This window comes from Schistocerca gregaria, chromosome 4 (genome assembly GCF_023897955.1).
Source record: "Schistocerca gregaria isolate iqSchGreg1 chromosome 4, iqSchGreg1.2, whole genome shotgun sequence".
NCBI classification, from domain to species: Eukaryota; Metazoa; Arthropoda; class Insecta; order Orthoptera; family Acrididae; genus Schistocerca; species Schistocerca gregaria.
In genome coordinates, this window is record NC_064923.1 from 354,387,885 (window position 1) to 354,403,108 (window position 15,224).

Consider the following 15,224-nt stretch of genomic DNA (forward strand, 5'->3'; position numbering starts at 1 on the left):
GCAGAAAGATTTCTCAGCCTGATAGCGAAAGATAGTATTTGTAAGTTAAAAATAACTTATTATTTCGAGGTAGTTCCTATTGAGGTCTCTACACTTTGTCGCTCAGTGTTCCAATCAGTATATACCGACATAATCACCATTTCTGTCGATGCATTTTGTTTTTAGACGCTGTGACAGTTTTTTTTATGCCCATGTCATACCAGCTCGCCGCCATGCTCTTCAGAAAGCTATGAACCTTTCCTTTCACCTCGTTGTCGGAGCTGAATTGCTGGGACCACAATTAACGGTGACAGGTACTGTGAGTCTCTGAAAAAACTCAAACGGGCAATTCGGAACCGGAGAACACAAATGTTGAGCAAGGGCGTACACATTCTCCATGACAACGCTCGCCCAAACATCGCTCGGCAAACCGTTGCTCTCCTGCAACAATTTCAGCGGAACATAGTCACCCATCACTCTACAGTCCTGACTTGGCGCCCAGTGACTATCACTTGTTCCCTAGGTTAAAAGAACATTTGGCCGGAAAGCGAGTCATAACTTTCTGAACAGTATCGCGGCGAGCTCGTATGACATGAACATACAAAAACTGCCACAGTGTCTACAAAATTGCATCGACAGAAATGGTTATTATGTCTAACATAGCTAAATGTTCAAGCTGTAAACTGATGTAAACTATTGTAGAAATAAACAGGTCTATGCACTTATAAAAAATAGGAGACTCTACTTTTGGGATTACCCTCGTATGAGGCACTAGAGAATGTAATCTGAGGAGAAAGAAACTACTGGCACTTACAATCGGTCAGTTTTCGCAGTGTCGAAATACCTTTGCATACAAGTTCACTGACGTCGAGCTTTTTTCTGTAAGCCTGCTACATTTTGTACCAAGAGAGGAAACCCTCTGTTGCCAGCTTTGAACAGGAAGCACACAGGCTATCTGCAGTACAAAAGTTGCTTATTTTTTGACAATATTTTCATGTGGTAGCAGTGCTTCACAAATATACAAGGGTGCAACCGGTATATTTCTACTGGTGACTGAGTGCGGCGTACTGAACAATATTACATCAGTATTTACGTGAGTTACAGAATAATAATTATAGCTATTACAAGCTATAATTATAGCTATTACAAGCTGTATGTTTTTAGGTTGGTTAGTACCTCCAAATATGTGTGGCAAGATGAAGCCATTAATGTTTACTTTGTTTACTGTTGAAATGTGGACACGTTGACGGAAAACAGTTAGTCTATACTGACAGCCGTAGTCTGCATAGTGGTCTAGTAATGACTCTGCAGAAAACATCTGGCCCTAGAGTTTGTGAGATGTTTTTTGGATGACTGTTCGATACAGAGAAAAAACAATAAACAGACTGATTCGTGTACATGTGAAGGCACCACACGTAAAAATATTTGCACTTATACCCTTACACCTACTTTACATTTAATGTATACATCTATATATGCGTCGCTAGTAGCAGCAAAATTCATGAAACCTACAAATGCAATGTCGACAGAAGACCTTACATTTTAAAAAATAGGAGATTTTTGTGTGATGTGCCAGGAGTGTCCTATGGAGCACTGTCACCTCTTTTTTCAAAGTTGAGATTACTGAAAATCGTTAATCTGTGTCTGTATGTTTGCGGAGCTTACATCAAGGGCTATAACGAACAACGTGTAGTCTGGGAATAAATTCGCCATTATGATTCCAGAAATAAAGCAAATCTGGATATACCAAAATACAGGTTAGAAAGTACGAGAAACTCATAAAATAAATCTGCGAAGAATCTTGAATAAATTGTCAGTGCCTATTCGGTCTCAGCCTATAATAATTTTTATGCAACCAAACAATCAGTTTTATAATTTGAAATAGTCTTCCTAATATCCCACATAATCACATTAGGTTTTAAGAACTTTATTGCAATTACTGAATTTGTCTATAACAAAAGTACTTATTGACTTAATTAATAGTAATACTAACTGCTAACGATTTAGAATTTTTCCATGCAACATTGTGACACTTGATGTAGGCGCTGCGAGCTCCATATATATATTGTGTGTGCTTGCGTTTTAGTGTGCAAGTTTGTTTACATATTTTTGTCGTGGAAATACTGGAAATTACACCAATAAGGTATTATCTTTTTATAAATAATACAGGTCATTCGTATACTTCTGAATACGGCGCAAAATTAAGGCCATTCGGATACTTTGAACAAGTGGCTACATATTGGTTGGCTGTTCCTTTTTAATGGCTGTGACTGGCTCTTTCATCTTAATGAATGATAAAATAATGGGCTGCTTAGTTTTTGTGGCCTGTAAAATACTAGGCTGTAATTGCCTGTTCGTTTTATTTTAAACAACATTTTCTTTTATTATCTCTCTTATTCTTATTGATCTGGATATACTTTTAGGTTACAATTTCTTCTCAGTGTTATAACAAAAACCTTTTTCTTTTTCAGACACTAATCGATGACCATAAGGCAACATATACGCCAGGGAAAAAGAGAGATCTCATAGATGCATTTGTCTATGAAATGGCGAAAGCAGAAGAGGAGCAAAATAACAATACAACTTTTACTGGTGAGTGATAACTTTCCTGCGATATGAGATTTGTGTTGTACTGTAATAAAAGAGGGCTGAGTGGATACAAAGTTGTATCCAGTCTTTCACCACCGTGCTGCATGACACGCAGTGCTTTCGGACTTTTCGCCTATGCCCTCAGGCGCCCGAGAGGTAGTCAAGTAGTATTGATACTTGCCGCCTCCTGGAATCTAGCGACAGACTTTTAATTCATTACGCATTTCTAGAAATGACTGCTATTGCATTACTCCTCAGATTTAGCTCTGCTGCGGCGAGAAATGCTGTAGCTGTACCAATCTCTGGTGACTTTGATTTCTTTGGTTGTCACACTCTTGACGGAAAGTTACGTCGTTTCCCCATTCCCGTGACGATGGTTGCGGCCATGTCCTGCGGTAAAAGGAAACGGGATCATTGGCCGAACATTACTGGAATACAGACCACTGTCACTTCACCATATAGCCCGTTACCGAGATGCACAAAAAGGGTCGAACCAGCATCCTCGTGCATAGAGGCCAATTACATGTCTCAGCACACTCCTCTCCTCCGTACAACGGTAAAACATAAACACCTGGCAGACATGCGTCTCCACAGCACAAGCTACTCGTCGTACTGGTATACCTTTTTGCGGCCACGAGTGACGTCTGGGCCCGAATTCTGAGACTACATTCAGTTTAACACGTCAGAGCGATTGCAAAAGATTCTGAAGATCGTGGACGTGAAACTCTGAAAGTGTGACTGTTTATGCTACGTCTATGGGCCTGAAAGAGAAATAATCCTGTGTGAGCAGTAACCTGATACACAGATTCGTCAGCAAAAATTCTTCATTGTACCAAAATAAGATTGTCTGCATTATAACGCAAGGATTTCGTGTACAATTCATTCGTGACATTACAGTTGCAACTGAATTGTTCTACAGCAGTGAAAAAGACGAGCTCGTGTATTGACACTACCGGTCTAACTTTCATGTTAAACTGCACTTGGTTAGGACTGCCTTATGCTGTCACACAGTCCAAAAAACAAGGTTCTTTGATGAAACAGAATCATACACACATAGGAAAGACAGAAGAGTTGCTATGTTTTCAAGTTTTCACTTTCAGCTACTTTTCAAAGTCACCCAAAAACTATAGTGCCTCCATGATAGTGTTGTTGTGGTGGTGTTGGTGGTTGTAATGGTTCTTTATTTACGTAACCATTACGGCACTCCAACCTCAGTCCTCGATACCAGAATATCATACTACTTTTCTGGAAGTAACAGACATATTTTTGTGACGATATTCACATTTGGTTTTATTTATGTATAGGTACTCCGATGTATCGATATATTACAGTGATATGGTTCTTGTGTTTATTCATTTCTGTGAGACTATGATAATCTTTGACTTAGTAGTAACCGTTTTGGCGCAAATGCGCACAGAGCAGTCTTTCTTTCACTTTGGCAGAAGTTAAGTTGTTATTTCTCTTAGTAAAAGAACAGTCAAGTCTTGTGTTTGGTTAAAGTGGAAATCCAATGTATAAAGATTGACAAAAAACTGCTTTCTTGATAATGTGACAATTAAGAAGAAGTATATTTGAATTTACAAGAATTTTAATAAAAATGTGGATCTTGAACACCAAGTCAAAAATTATTTCTACCGTACTATTGTTCTGATCTGGGATTGTTTGATCATTAAGAATTTCCTGAAAAACGCATTTGTTAGGTCTTCAAATATTGATAAAATTCAGATCTGGACCTTCTAGCAGTCAAAGTGGAATCCCTTAGAATCAACAAGATGAGCCATAACGACTTCGACGAAATCTATGTGATAATCCCTTCAAGATAAGTGCCAAATTAATGATTTTTTTTACAGTGACCTCATTATTTCCATTCTGACGATACCACCAACAGTCAATGACTTTGTTGTTGCCCGATAAAGCAAACATATGCTGTGTGAGCAACATTATTAATTTGATTTCTAATCTACTTTGCAAGTGGTGGTATTGTTAGATGGTGCTGGTATTCTCCCGAGACTGGTTTGATGCAGCCCTCCACGCTACTCTATCCTTTGCACGCCTCTTCTTCTATGAATAACTACAAGAGCTACAGCCTTCCGAATCGCTTATTGTATGTATCTGTTGGTCTCCCTCTAAGATTTTTACCCCCCTTCCACACTTCCCTCCAATGCTAAGTTGGTGTCCTATTATCTATACCTTCTTTTACTCAAGTTGTGCTACAAAGTTCTTGTCTCCTCAGTTCTGATCAGTACCTCCTCACTAGCTACATGGTTTACCCGCCTAATCTTCAGAATTCTTCTGTAGCACCACATTTCAAAAGCTTATATTCTCTTCGTGTCTAAACTGTTTATCGTTCATGCTTCAGTAATGTACATCCCTACAATTTAGACAAATACCTTCAGAAAATACTTTCTAACATTTCAGTCTGTATGTCATAGCCCTGAGCACTGTGGGACTTAACATCTGAGGTCATCAGTCCCCTAGAACTTAGAACTACTTAAATCTAACTAGCCTAAGCACATCATATACATCCATGCCCGAAGGAGGATTCGAACCTGCGACCTTAACGATCGCGCGGTTCCAGACTGAAGCCCCTAGAACTGTTCAGCCACACCGGCCAGCCTGTATTTGATATTAACCAATCTCTCTTCTTTAAAAACGCTTTTCTTGACATTGCCAGTCTGCGTTTTATATCCTCTCTATTTTAACCGTCCTCAGTTACTTTGCTATCCAAATAGCAAAACACAGCTGCTATTTTCAGTGTCTCGTTTCCTAATCTAATTTCCTCGCCATCACCTGACTTAATTCGACTAATTCCATTATTCTTGTTTTACTTTTGCTGACGTTAATCTTACATCCTCATTTCAAGAAAATGTCCATTCCGCTCAACTGGTCTTCCATATCCTTTGCTGTCTGACAGAATTACAGTATCATTGGCAAACCTCAAATTTTTATTTCTTCTCACTGGACTTTAATTCCTGCTCCAAATTTTTCTTTGGTTTCCTTTACTTGCCTTCTCAGTGCACTGACTGAATGACATCGGTGTAGGCTTCAAAATTGTCTCGCTCCCTTGTCAACCACTGCTTCCTGTCCATGGCCGTCAACTCTTATAATGTCGTCTGTTGTCTATACAAGGTGTGACTAGCCTTTCGCTCCCCGTATTTTACCGCTAATAACATTAGAATTTCAATGAGCGTATTCCAGTCTACATCGTCAAAAGCTTTCTCTAAGTCTACAAATGCTATAAACGTAGGTTTTCCTTTCCTTGACCTATCTTCTAAGATAAGTCGTACGGTCAGTATTGCCTCATGTGAAAGCATTTCTCCGAACTTTAAACTGGCCTTCACCGAGACCCGGTTCTACTAGTTTTCCATTCTTCTGTAAGGGATTCTTGTTAGCATTTTCCATTTACGACTTATTCAACTGACAGTTCGAAAATTTTCGCTCCTCTCAGAAACTGCTTTCTTTGGAATTGGAATTATTACATTGTTCGTGAAGTATGAGGGTTTCTCACCAGTCTTATACATCTTGCACACCAATGGGAGAGTTTTGTCATGAATGATTTTCCCAAGGCTATCTGTAGCTCTGACGGAATGCCTGCGCCTGGGGCGTCGTGTCGACTTATGTCTTTCATTGCTCTGTCAAATTATTATTATTTTTTTTTCTTATGGGGCTAACTGCTAAGGTGATCAGTCCGTAAGCTTACACACTACTTAACCTAAATTATCCTAAGGACAAACACACACACACCCATGCCAGAGGGAGGACTCCAACCTCCGCCGGGAGCAGCCAAACATTCCCTGATGTCAAATTATTCTCAAATTATCATATCTCCCATCCCTTCTTCATCTACATCCTCTTCCATTTCTATACTATTACCTTCAAGCTCATCTGCCTTGTATAGGTCCTTTATATACTTCTTCAATACTTCAGCTTTCCCTGTTTTCCTTACGACTTGTTTCTGACAGAATGTCTACTCCTGGGGCCATGTTTTGACTTACGACTTTCAGTGCTTTGTCAAATTATTCTCACAGTATGATATCTCCATCTTCATCTATATCCTCTTCCATTTCTCTAATATTCCCTTCAAGCACACCTCCCTTGTAGAAACCCTTTATATATAGTACTTCAATATTTCAGCTTTCCCTGTTTGCTTGGGACTGGTTTTCCATCTGAGCTCTTGATATTCATAAAGCTGCTTCTCTTTTTTCCGAAGGCTTCTTTAATTTTCCTGTGGGCGGTATACATCTACGTTCCCATCAATTCATTAATTATAATTTTGTACACCCTTTCACCTGCTTCATTTGCTGCATTTTTTATTTTCTCCTTTCATCAATTAAATTCAATATCTCTTATGTTATCCAAGGATTTCTACTAGGTCTTGTCTTTTCACCTGCTTCATCCACTGCTGCCGCCACTATTTTATAACTTAATGCTATCAGTTCCTCTTCTACTGTATTTCTTCCTCCTGTATTTGTCAACAATTGCCTAATACTCTCTGTGAAATTCTCAACGATCGCTTCTTTTCAACGTATCTATGTCCCATCTCCTCAATTTCCTAACTTTTTGCAATTTCTTCAGTTTTATTCTATGGTTCATAACCAATAAATTGTGGTCAGTGTCCATATCTGCACCTGAAAATGTCTTAAAATTTTAAATCTGGTCCTCAAGTATCTGTCTTACCGTTATATAATCATTCCGAAACCTTTCAGTGTCTCCAGGTCTTTCCCTGTGTACAACTTTCTTTCATGATTCTTAAACGAAGTATTAGCGATGATTAAATTATGCTCTGTGCAAAATTGTACCAGATGACTTCCTCTTTCATTCCTTCCCCCTGTCAATTTTCATTTACAATTTTTCCTTCTCTGTCTTTTCTTGCTATCGAATTCCAGTCGACCATCAAATTTGAATTTTCGTCATCGTTAACTATCTCGATCATGTCTGCACCTACATTTGCATCTACATGGCTACTCTACTGAGCACAGTTAAATACCTTTACCACAATTCTCTGTTATTCCACTCTCTAACAGCGCACGGAAAAAAACCAAAATGCCGGCCGGTCGCAGGTTCGAATCCTGCCTCGGGCATCGATGTGTGTGATGTCCTTAGGTTAGTTAGGTTTAAGTAGTTCTAAGTTCTAGGGGACTGAAGACCTCAGAAGTTAAGTCCCATAGTGCTCAGAGCCATTGAACCATTTTGAAAAAACGAACACCTGTATCTTTCCTTGTGAGCTTTGATTTCTCTTAGTTTAATATGATGATGGTTTCTCCCTAATAGGCTGGCGTCAATAAAATATTTTCACATTCGGAGAAGAAATGTGGCGATTGAGATTTCGTGAGAAGATCCTGTCGCAACGAGAAACCCCTTTGTTTTATTGATATCCGCCCCAAATCCTGCATCATTTGCGTGACACTCTCTCCCTAATTTTGCCCTTCTTTGAGCTTTCTCGACACACCACACAGCAGTGCCCCTAAAAAGGGCAGGCAAGCATAGGGTAGGCAGTCTCTTTAGTATATTTATTGCGTCTTCTACGTGTTCTGCCAATACAATTCAGTCTTTGGTTCACCTTACCCACAATATTTTCTATGTGATCTTTCCAATTTCCGTTGTTTGTAATTGTAATTCCTAGGAATTTAGTAGAGTTTATGTCCTTTATATTTGATAGATTTATCGTGTAAACGAAGTTTAACGGATTAGTTTTAGCACTCAAGTGGATGAACTCACACTTTTCGTTATTTTGTGTCAATTGCAAATTTTCGCGCCATACAAATATCTTAATTAAACCGTTTTGCAGTTGGTTTCGATGTTCTGATGACTTCACTAGACCACAAACGATAGCATCATCTGCATACAACCGAAGTCGGCTGCTCAGGTTATCACCTAAATCGTTTACGTAGATACGGAACGGCAGAGGGCCTATAATATTATCTTGAGGAACGCTAGATATCACTTCTGTTTTACTCGATGACTTTCCGTCAGTGCTATGAACTGTGTCCTGTCACAGAAAATCACGAATCTAATCACATAACTGAGACAATATTCCTTAAGCAAGCATTCTGATTCCAAGCTGCTCGTGCAGAACGGTGTCAAAAGCGTTCTGGAAATTTCGAAATATTGATGCAATTTGAAAACGTTTGTCGAGCTCTCAACACTTTGTGTAAGTAAAGAGCTAGTGTGTTTCACGAGAACGACCTTTTCTAAATCCGTGTTGACTGTGTGTCAATAGGCCGTTCATTTCGAGGTAATTCGTAATTTTCAAACGAACCATATGTTCCAAAATCCTGTTGCGAATTTAACGTTAATGACATGGACCTGTAATTTGGCGGATTACTCCTACTGCCTTCCTTGGATATTGGTGTGACCTGCGCAGCTTTCCAGTCTTTGGGTACAGGTCTTTCGTGGAGTGATCTGTTGTGCATGAAACATTTCTTAAATCTCTTCATCATTTGTGGAGCTAGCTAGTATATTAACATGCACTGGTAGGGTAGGTGTTGATTTTGTGTCTATCGTGGTGTCAATAGCTGTTCATAGTAGCTTACTTGCATTCCTATTTTCTTATTCATTCTTAAACCTACTCCTGCGTTACCTCTATTCGATTTTGTATTTGTAACAGTCTGTTCACCTGACCAGAAGTCTTCTTCCTCCTACCACCGAACTTCACTAATTCCCTCTACACATAACTTCAACCTATACATTTCCCTTTTTAAATTTCCTAAGCTACCTGCCCGATTAAGGTGGTTTTATTTTTCCTGATGACAACATCCTCTTGAGTATTTGTCACTCCGGAGATCTGGATGGGGGACTATTTAATCTACAGAATATTTTACCCAAGAGGACGCCATCGTCATTTAATCATACAGCAGGGCTGCATTCCTCGAGAAAAATATACAGCTGTAGTTTCTCCTTTGTTTCAGCCATTCACAGTATTAGCACAGCAAGGCCATTTTAGCTGATGTTACAAGCCTAGGTCATTCAATCATTAAGAGTGTTGCCCTGGCAACTACTGAAAAGGCTGCTGCCCCTCTTCAGGAACCACACGTTTGTCTGGCCTCCCAACAAGTACTCCTCCATTGTGATTGCACATACGGTATGGCTATCAGTATCTTTGAGGCAAGCTAGCCGCCCTACCAACGGCAAGGTCCATGGTTTGTGGCTGGTAATGCTAAGTTATGCTATTACTTAGTGGAGTCTACGTAATACTTTTCCCCATACATCATCATTATACAACGAAATTGTAGCAAATGGTTCCCATTTTATATTCAGTTACAGATGAGAATTAAATGATACTGTAACAAATTGCTCCCTCAATCACCATGTTACACTAAAATAGTAACAAGTTCCCCCATGTACAAAATGTATGCCATCCTCTGAGGATAATGCCAACATATACTGTCACACAGTGGAAACCTCATTGATAAGTAGGCAACGAAGTGACAGTTTAAACAAAAAATAGGTATCAGGAAATGAAGTAGTATTCTAACACCATCCAGTGAATGTGTCATGATTTGAAAGTAGGTGTCAGCTGCTGGATCTTATAACTCTATTATAACACTACATCCTGACAATGTGTGTGCCATATGTTAAGAGTTGGGGTCAGCTACTAGATCTCAACTGGTACTATAACACCATAAGCTGACAGTGTATATTGCACAAGCTGATTAAAAAAATACATCAAAATAAAATTAATAAATAAATAGAAATGGGTGCATTATTTATCAAAATCTAGCCCCAGTGAAATTATAAAACCTTAAATATGTGTGTGTGTGTGTGTGCAATTGACAACCAGTCTCAGCTTGTCTGAGGAAGTGCACACACATTTACATTGACCCAGTAAAATAGGACATGCTTTGAGATTGCTTCAATGTGAATATGCAGATGTCGGCCATTCTAATCGTGATGTCACTGTTGGTTACACATTTTAAATTTAGAACAATTCTCCATGTGCCTGAGAGCTTGCTGATTAAGCATACTTACACATCTTAGCACAATCCCACTGATGCTGGATTCATGTGGTCTGGAGAGTGAGGAGTAGTGGAAGGGGATGGGAGCATGTCTCTAATGTCAGAGGGGGGAGGGGGAGACTGTGTTTATGTATTGTAAGACACCTTTGCCTCCATCTTACTCTCTTATACAGCAGTACTATTCCATCTGGTAGTATCCCCATATATTGTCATGTAATAAATTCTTGAGTTAATGATCGAGTTTATAATTTATTATGTTTATTGTTCGCCTTCAAAGCACTAATCATCACCTACAGTCATCCATTCATTACATCAGGTTTCTTTCTCCTTACCACCATAGCTAATTAAATAATGTATCATGACGTGTTGTAGTTGATAATGTGCAGATGGTGACTAGTTATTTTTCCAGATAAATTACTTCAAACGCATCATGTGCAGCAGTCTGCTATGTGCCACTGTTATCGTCCAAACATTTATACTGACACTTTATTTTTAATTACGCTAAATAACTGCAGTTGTTTGCATACCACTCACATTTTTAATCTTCTACATTCTTCATTATTTAATATGATACTAGAAAAAAACATTAACCAGTTGATCCACAAATTTTTTGCATAGCTGAGCACGCCCACCCTGAACCCACGATTCTTGGCTCCATAGATTTAACAGATATGGGATAATGTCTCAGAGATTTATTATCCATTGTGAGTAATCCAAACATTATTTTGGGGATGATTCTATTTATTACAACTCCCCTGCGCTTCAGGAGTGTATTACACAATATGAAGCTTTAAATTTGAAAAATTGTAAATATCCTGATTTTCTTCTAATGTCACAAATACAGGGGCAAAGTACAACCATAATCACAAATATCAGTCGTGACTGTACATTCCACAAAATACCAAAGAGAATGATTGATAAACTACTGTGCCTAAACCCATTAACAATGAGAAGTTTTGCGGCAAATACAGGCAACATAAGCTCAACCCTGACGATTCAGGCACCTCGGCTTCCCAAACACAAGAGCCCCATTTGATTTTTCCAATATGGTGGTGGGAAACCAAATATTAGCTGCAGCTGGGAGTTGAAAATGATTTAATTTCGATCTACTCTATGCATTTGGCATTTTCACGGAAGTAACTGTGACAGCGTTCAACGTTCCCTACAAGTTTTGAAATTATGTATTTTTTATCATTTGGTGCACCACTATTCATGCATTCCAAGCTGATACTCGGCACAGTGGGTGATGGGAACGTCCATAAAGGCATGTCCAGTTTACAGTCGTTCACATCAGCTAGACCACTGAGTCTCAACTTGGACTGCGCAAATAGTTCTTTCACACATGATACAGTCGCCAATTTGAGATGACACTGTGAGCGATACAGTGATTTCATTCTTAGCCACCCAAGCATGTGCTCTGTCACTAATTACATCAACAGGACATTCAACTTTCCTTCCATTGATGAAATCGCAGACTGTATTTCATTATTGGAGAAAATTACTCACCGTTTCTAATAAAGACCCACCTCACTTGCCGCTCACCACTGCAACATTCAAAGACCTCAGAAACACTCTTAATTGTTCCCAGAAAGAATTTTCATGCTGAAACTTACTCAGATTAAAGCTGTGCGTGGGGCCGGGACTCGAACTTTGGAGCTGTGCCTTTTGTGGGCAGGTTTACTACTGACTGAGCTACATTCACTCTGGAAATAAACGCCTATAGTCCAGATGGAATAAGATGATCCCTGACAGATTGCAGCACTGTTGTCAACTTTCGACTGTAAAAGCTACAGCCAAAACAATAGCTGTCTGTTGAGCCGCAGTAACACTGAGACGTTGCCATAGAGACCTTCAAAAAATCGCATTACGTGGCTGTTTGAGGTAGACACACAAAGCACCCATGCCCAGCCCATTGTGTCACTGAGCTTCTTACACCGGCTCTACTACAGGCTGTAGCTAAGTCATTTCTCTCAAAGTCTTTTCCTCCAGGAGTGTTAATCATGCTGCGAAGTTTGTAAAGAGGAGAAAGGTACCGGCAATTGTGAGGCTACGAAAACCTGTGCGCTTAGACAGCTTGGTAGGTGGAGTGATTATCTGCAAAAGACAACGGTCTTTGGTTCGATTTCCAGGCTGGCATACAATTTTAATTTTCCAGAAGGTGCACTTTTGAACATGTTTCGAGCAAAGCCGGGTAAACAAATAATGAGATAATATGATAAACTGCTTTTTTATGTCACAATATAAAGCGGGAAAAATGAGGGAGATCGAACTGGCAGGATCAGAGAGGGATAGAAGGTTAAGCATCTCATGAGAGATATATAACGTACATATACTCAGATCTATGATACTGTGAAGTAAAAACGTCAGAACAGGGCTAAACAAAACTACATCCTTAGTGGTAAACTCTAAGAATAAACTCTTAGAGTAATATACGAGAAAACGTCATAAATCCTTGTCAGATATTGCAATTCAAATGCAATGACCATGACGGAACAAACCGTCTGAAGGAACAACTGAAACTAACAGTGCGTCATCACAGAGTACTACCTGGATGGCCACTTTCAAGGATTGAGATAGGATTGAGCAGCAATGTCTCGAACAATGTACCAATATCGATCACGATATGTTACAGCCAATTAGTTGTAGGTATAGAGTACTCGAATGTGCCTCATTTTAGCAGACGTTCAAATACGTGCACTTTCCACCAGTCTGTGTTCGTTTTATCAATTTTCTGCTTTCATTTCACTGTGTTTTAGTTTAGTTACATAACCTCTTCAAGACCAGTTTGGAGTATTGTTCTTTGTTTTCCAGAGAACCAGCTTCTCATGCTGTTATATGACATGTTTGTCGCTGGCTCAGAAACGACAAGCAACTCTCTTCGATTTGCGTTTCTTATGATGTTATGGTATCCTGATGTCCAGGAACGAGTATACCAAGAGATAAAAGAAGCAGTTGGTAGTGATAAACTTCCAACTCTTGAGGACAAAGACAGGTAATTAGATCGTTTATACACTGCTGTAAGTATAAGAGAACATTTTAAGACTTGGTAACTGCAAACCATTCGTAATTTTGTGATATATCTAAACAATTAATCTTAATATCTAGAATTGATTTACTTCACAATTTATCAGACGCTAATATTATCATATGCTTTGTTTAAGCTGTGAAACTAATTAGCTGGTATTGACCATTTACAAATTTAATTTTAAAACGTCGTCTTGCTTTTCAATCATTTGTTTTCAAATTTATAATGTCTTTGTTGTATACTTTGCTTTATCTGTACAGTTACCTGTTAACTACTATCAGTACCATTGTTCTCCTGTTTTGTTCCATTATCGAGAATGATTCAGCTGTCTCTATCGATCATTTTATTCAACCCACAACGCCTTCGAATATCACGTGTAAGATTCTCACATTCTCTTACTTGCTAGACACAAGCTATTAGACTTACAGAAAAACATGAACAGAACATTTCTGCTGGAAATTTAATGTAGTTCTCGCTGGATGCTACGGTTTTCGAGTTAATCAAGAAAAAAGCCTTTGAAGGTAACTCTCGTTCGTTTTTCTGGAATAATTCGAGAACTAAAACCTCCAGGGAAAACGTATCCCAGTTCAAAATTTAACTACATTAAATTTCTTAGAAAAACGCGCTGTTCATTTTTTTATTTTGGGCTAATATTTCGCACTTAGCGAGCGAGAAAATATAAAAATCTTTCAGACGTTATTTGAAGGCATTGTAGGTTGCATAAACCCAGTCAGAAGGGGAAGCTGATTCACAATGTACAAGGGGCAGTCAAATGAAAATCAAAACCAACGGGAAAATGTTATCTTAACTGTTTGCTATTTAAAAAGTAATCACCATAATTGTTAATACATTTATCTCACTGGTTAATATCGTCAGGAAAAGTATTTGCGGTTGTCTACAGAACCATAATTGTACTCAGGCGTTTACGTCTTCACATGAAGCAAATCGATGGCCACGAATGTCTTCCTTCAGGGCTCCAAAAACATGTAAATTGCATGGGGGTGGGGAGAAGGGGGAGCTGGGGGGGGGGGGGGGGGAAGGTTTGGGCGGCGAGTGAGGTTTGAACTGTATGCAAGATGTGTAAGGGATTCCAAACGAAACTTGTGCTGCATAGTTGGGACAATGTTGACAACATGTGGGCGGGCAGTAGCGTGGAAGTACCGAATGGAGCATGTATTGCAGCAATGGCGAGAAGAGGATGTAAGCAGTCATCTACCGGCTATGACTTTCTGACAGCCACTGCGCTAAAAACCAAAATACTGAGCTGGATGACACCTGAAAGTGTCTAATTTTAATAGATGTGTAAATATGTGTGTGAGGAGTAGATTGAATGCCTTACGTAAATCCTAGATTCAAAATGTCTATCGTGAAGTACAGCAAGTAAGTGCCGTGCTTTAGTAAGATCTCATCCCTAACATTCTGCAAAGCTGGATCGAATTATATTGAATTCGATGGTAACAAACAGAATTAATCTGTTTGAGGGCTTCCGCGTTGATACTAGTAGTAGAGACCATTAAGGGGTTCCAGCGAAGATAATTATCCAAGGACAAAGGTCTACTTTTAACAAGGAGTAAGATGTGCTTGTTCAGAAAATTAGATAATCAGACAATAGTGTCATATCTGAAGAAGAAAATTGAAACATTTAACTCTGGGCGGGAACATACAGAAGAGCTTGG

At 39.1% G+C, this 15,224-nt stretch overlaps 1 protein-coding gene across 1 annotated transcript in view; it reads left to right on the top strand.

Annotated features, from left to right (window-relative positions):
* Positions 1-15,224, top strand: part of LOC126268096 (methyl farnesoate epoxidase-like) — a 185,297-nt gene that overhangs the window by 123,693 nt on the left and 46,380 nt on the right. The window contains exons 6-7 of the mRNA XM_049973604.1: positions 2,451-2,571; positions 13,335-13,515. Coding sequence (XP_049829561.1) covers positions 2,451-2,571; positions 13,335-13,515 — 302 coding nt within the window. The remainder of the gene's footprint in view (positions 1-2,450; positions 2,572-13,334; positions 13,516-15,224) is intronic.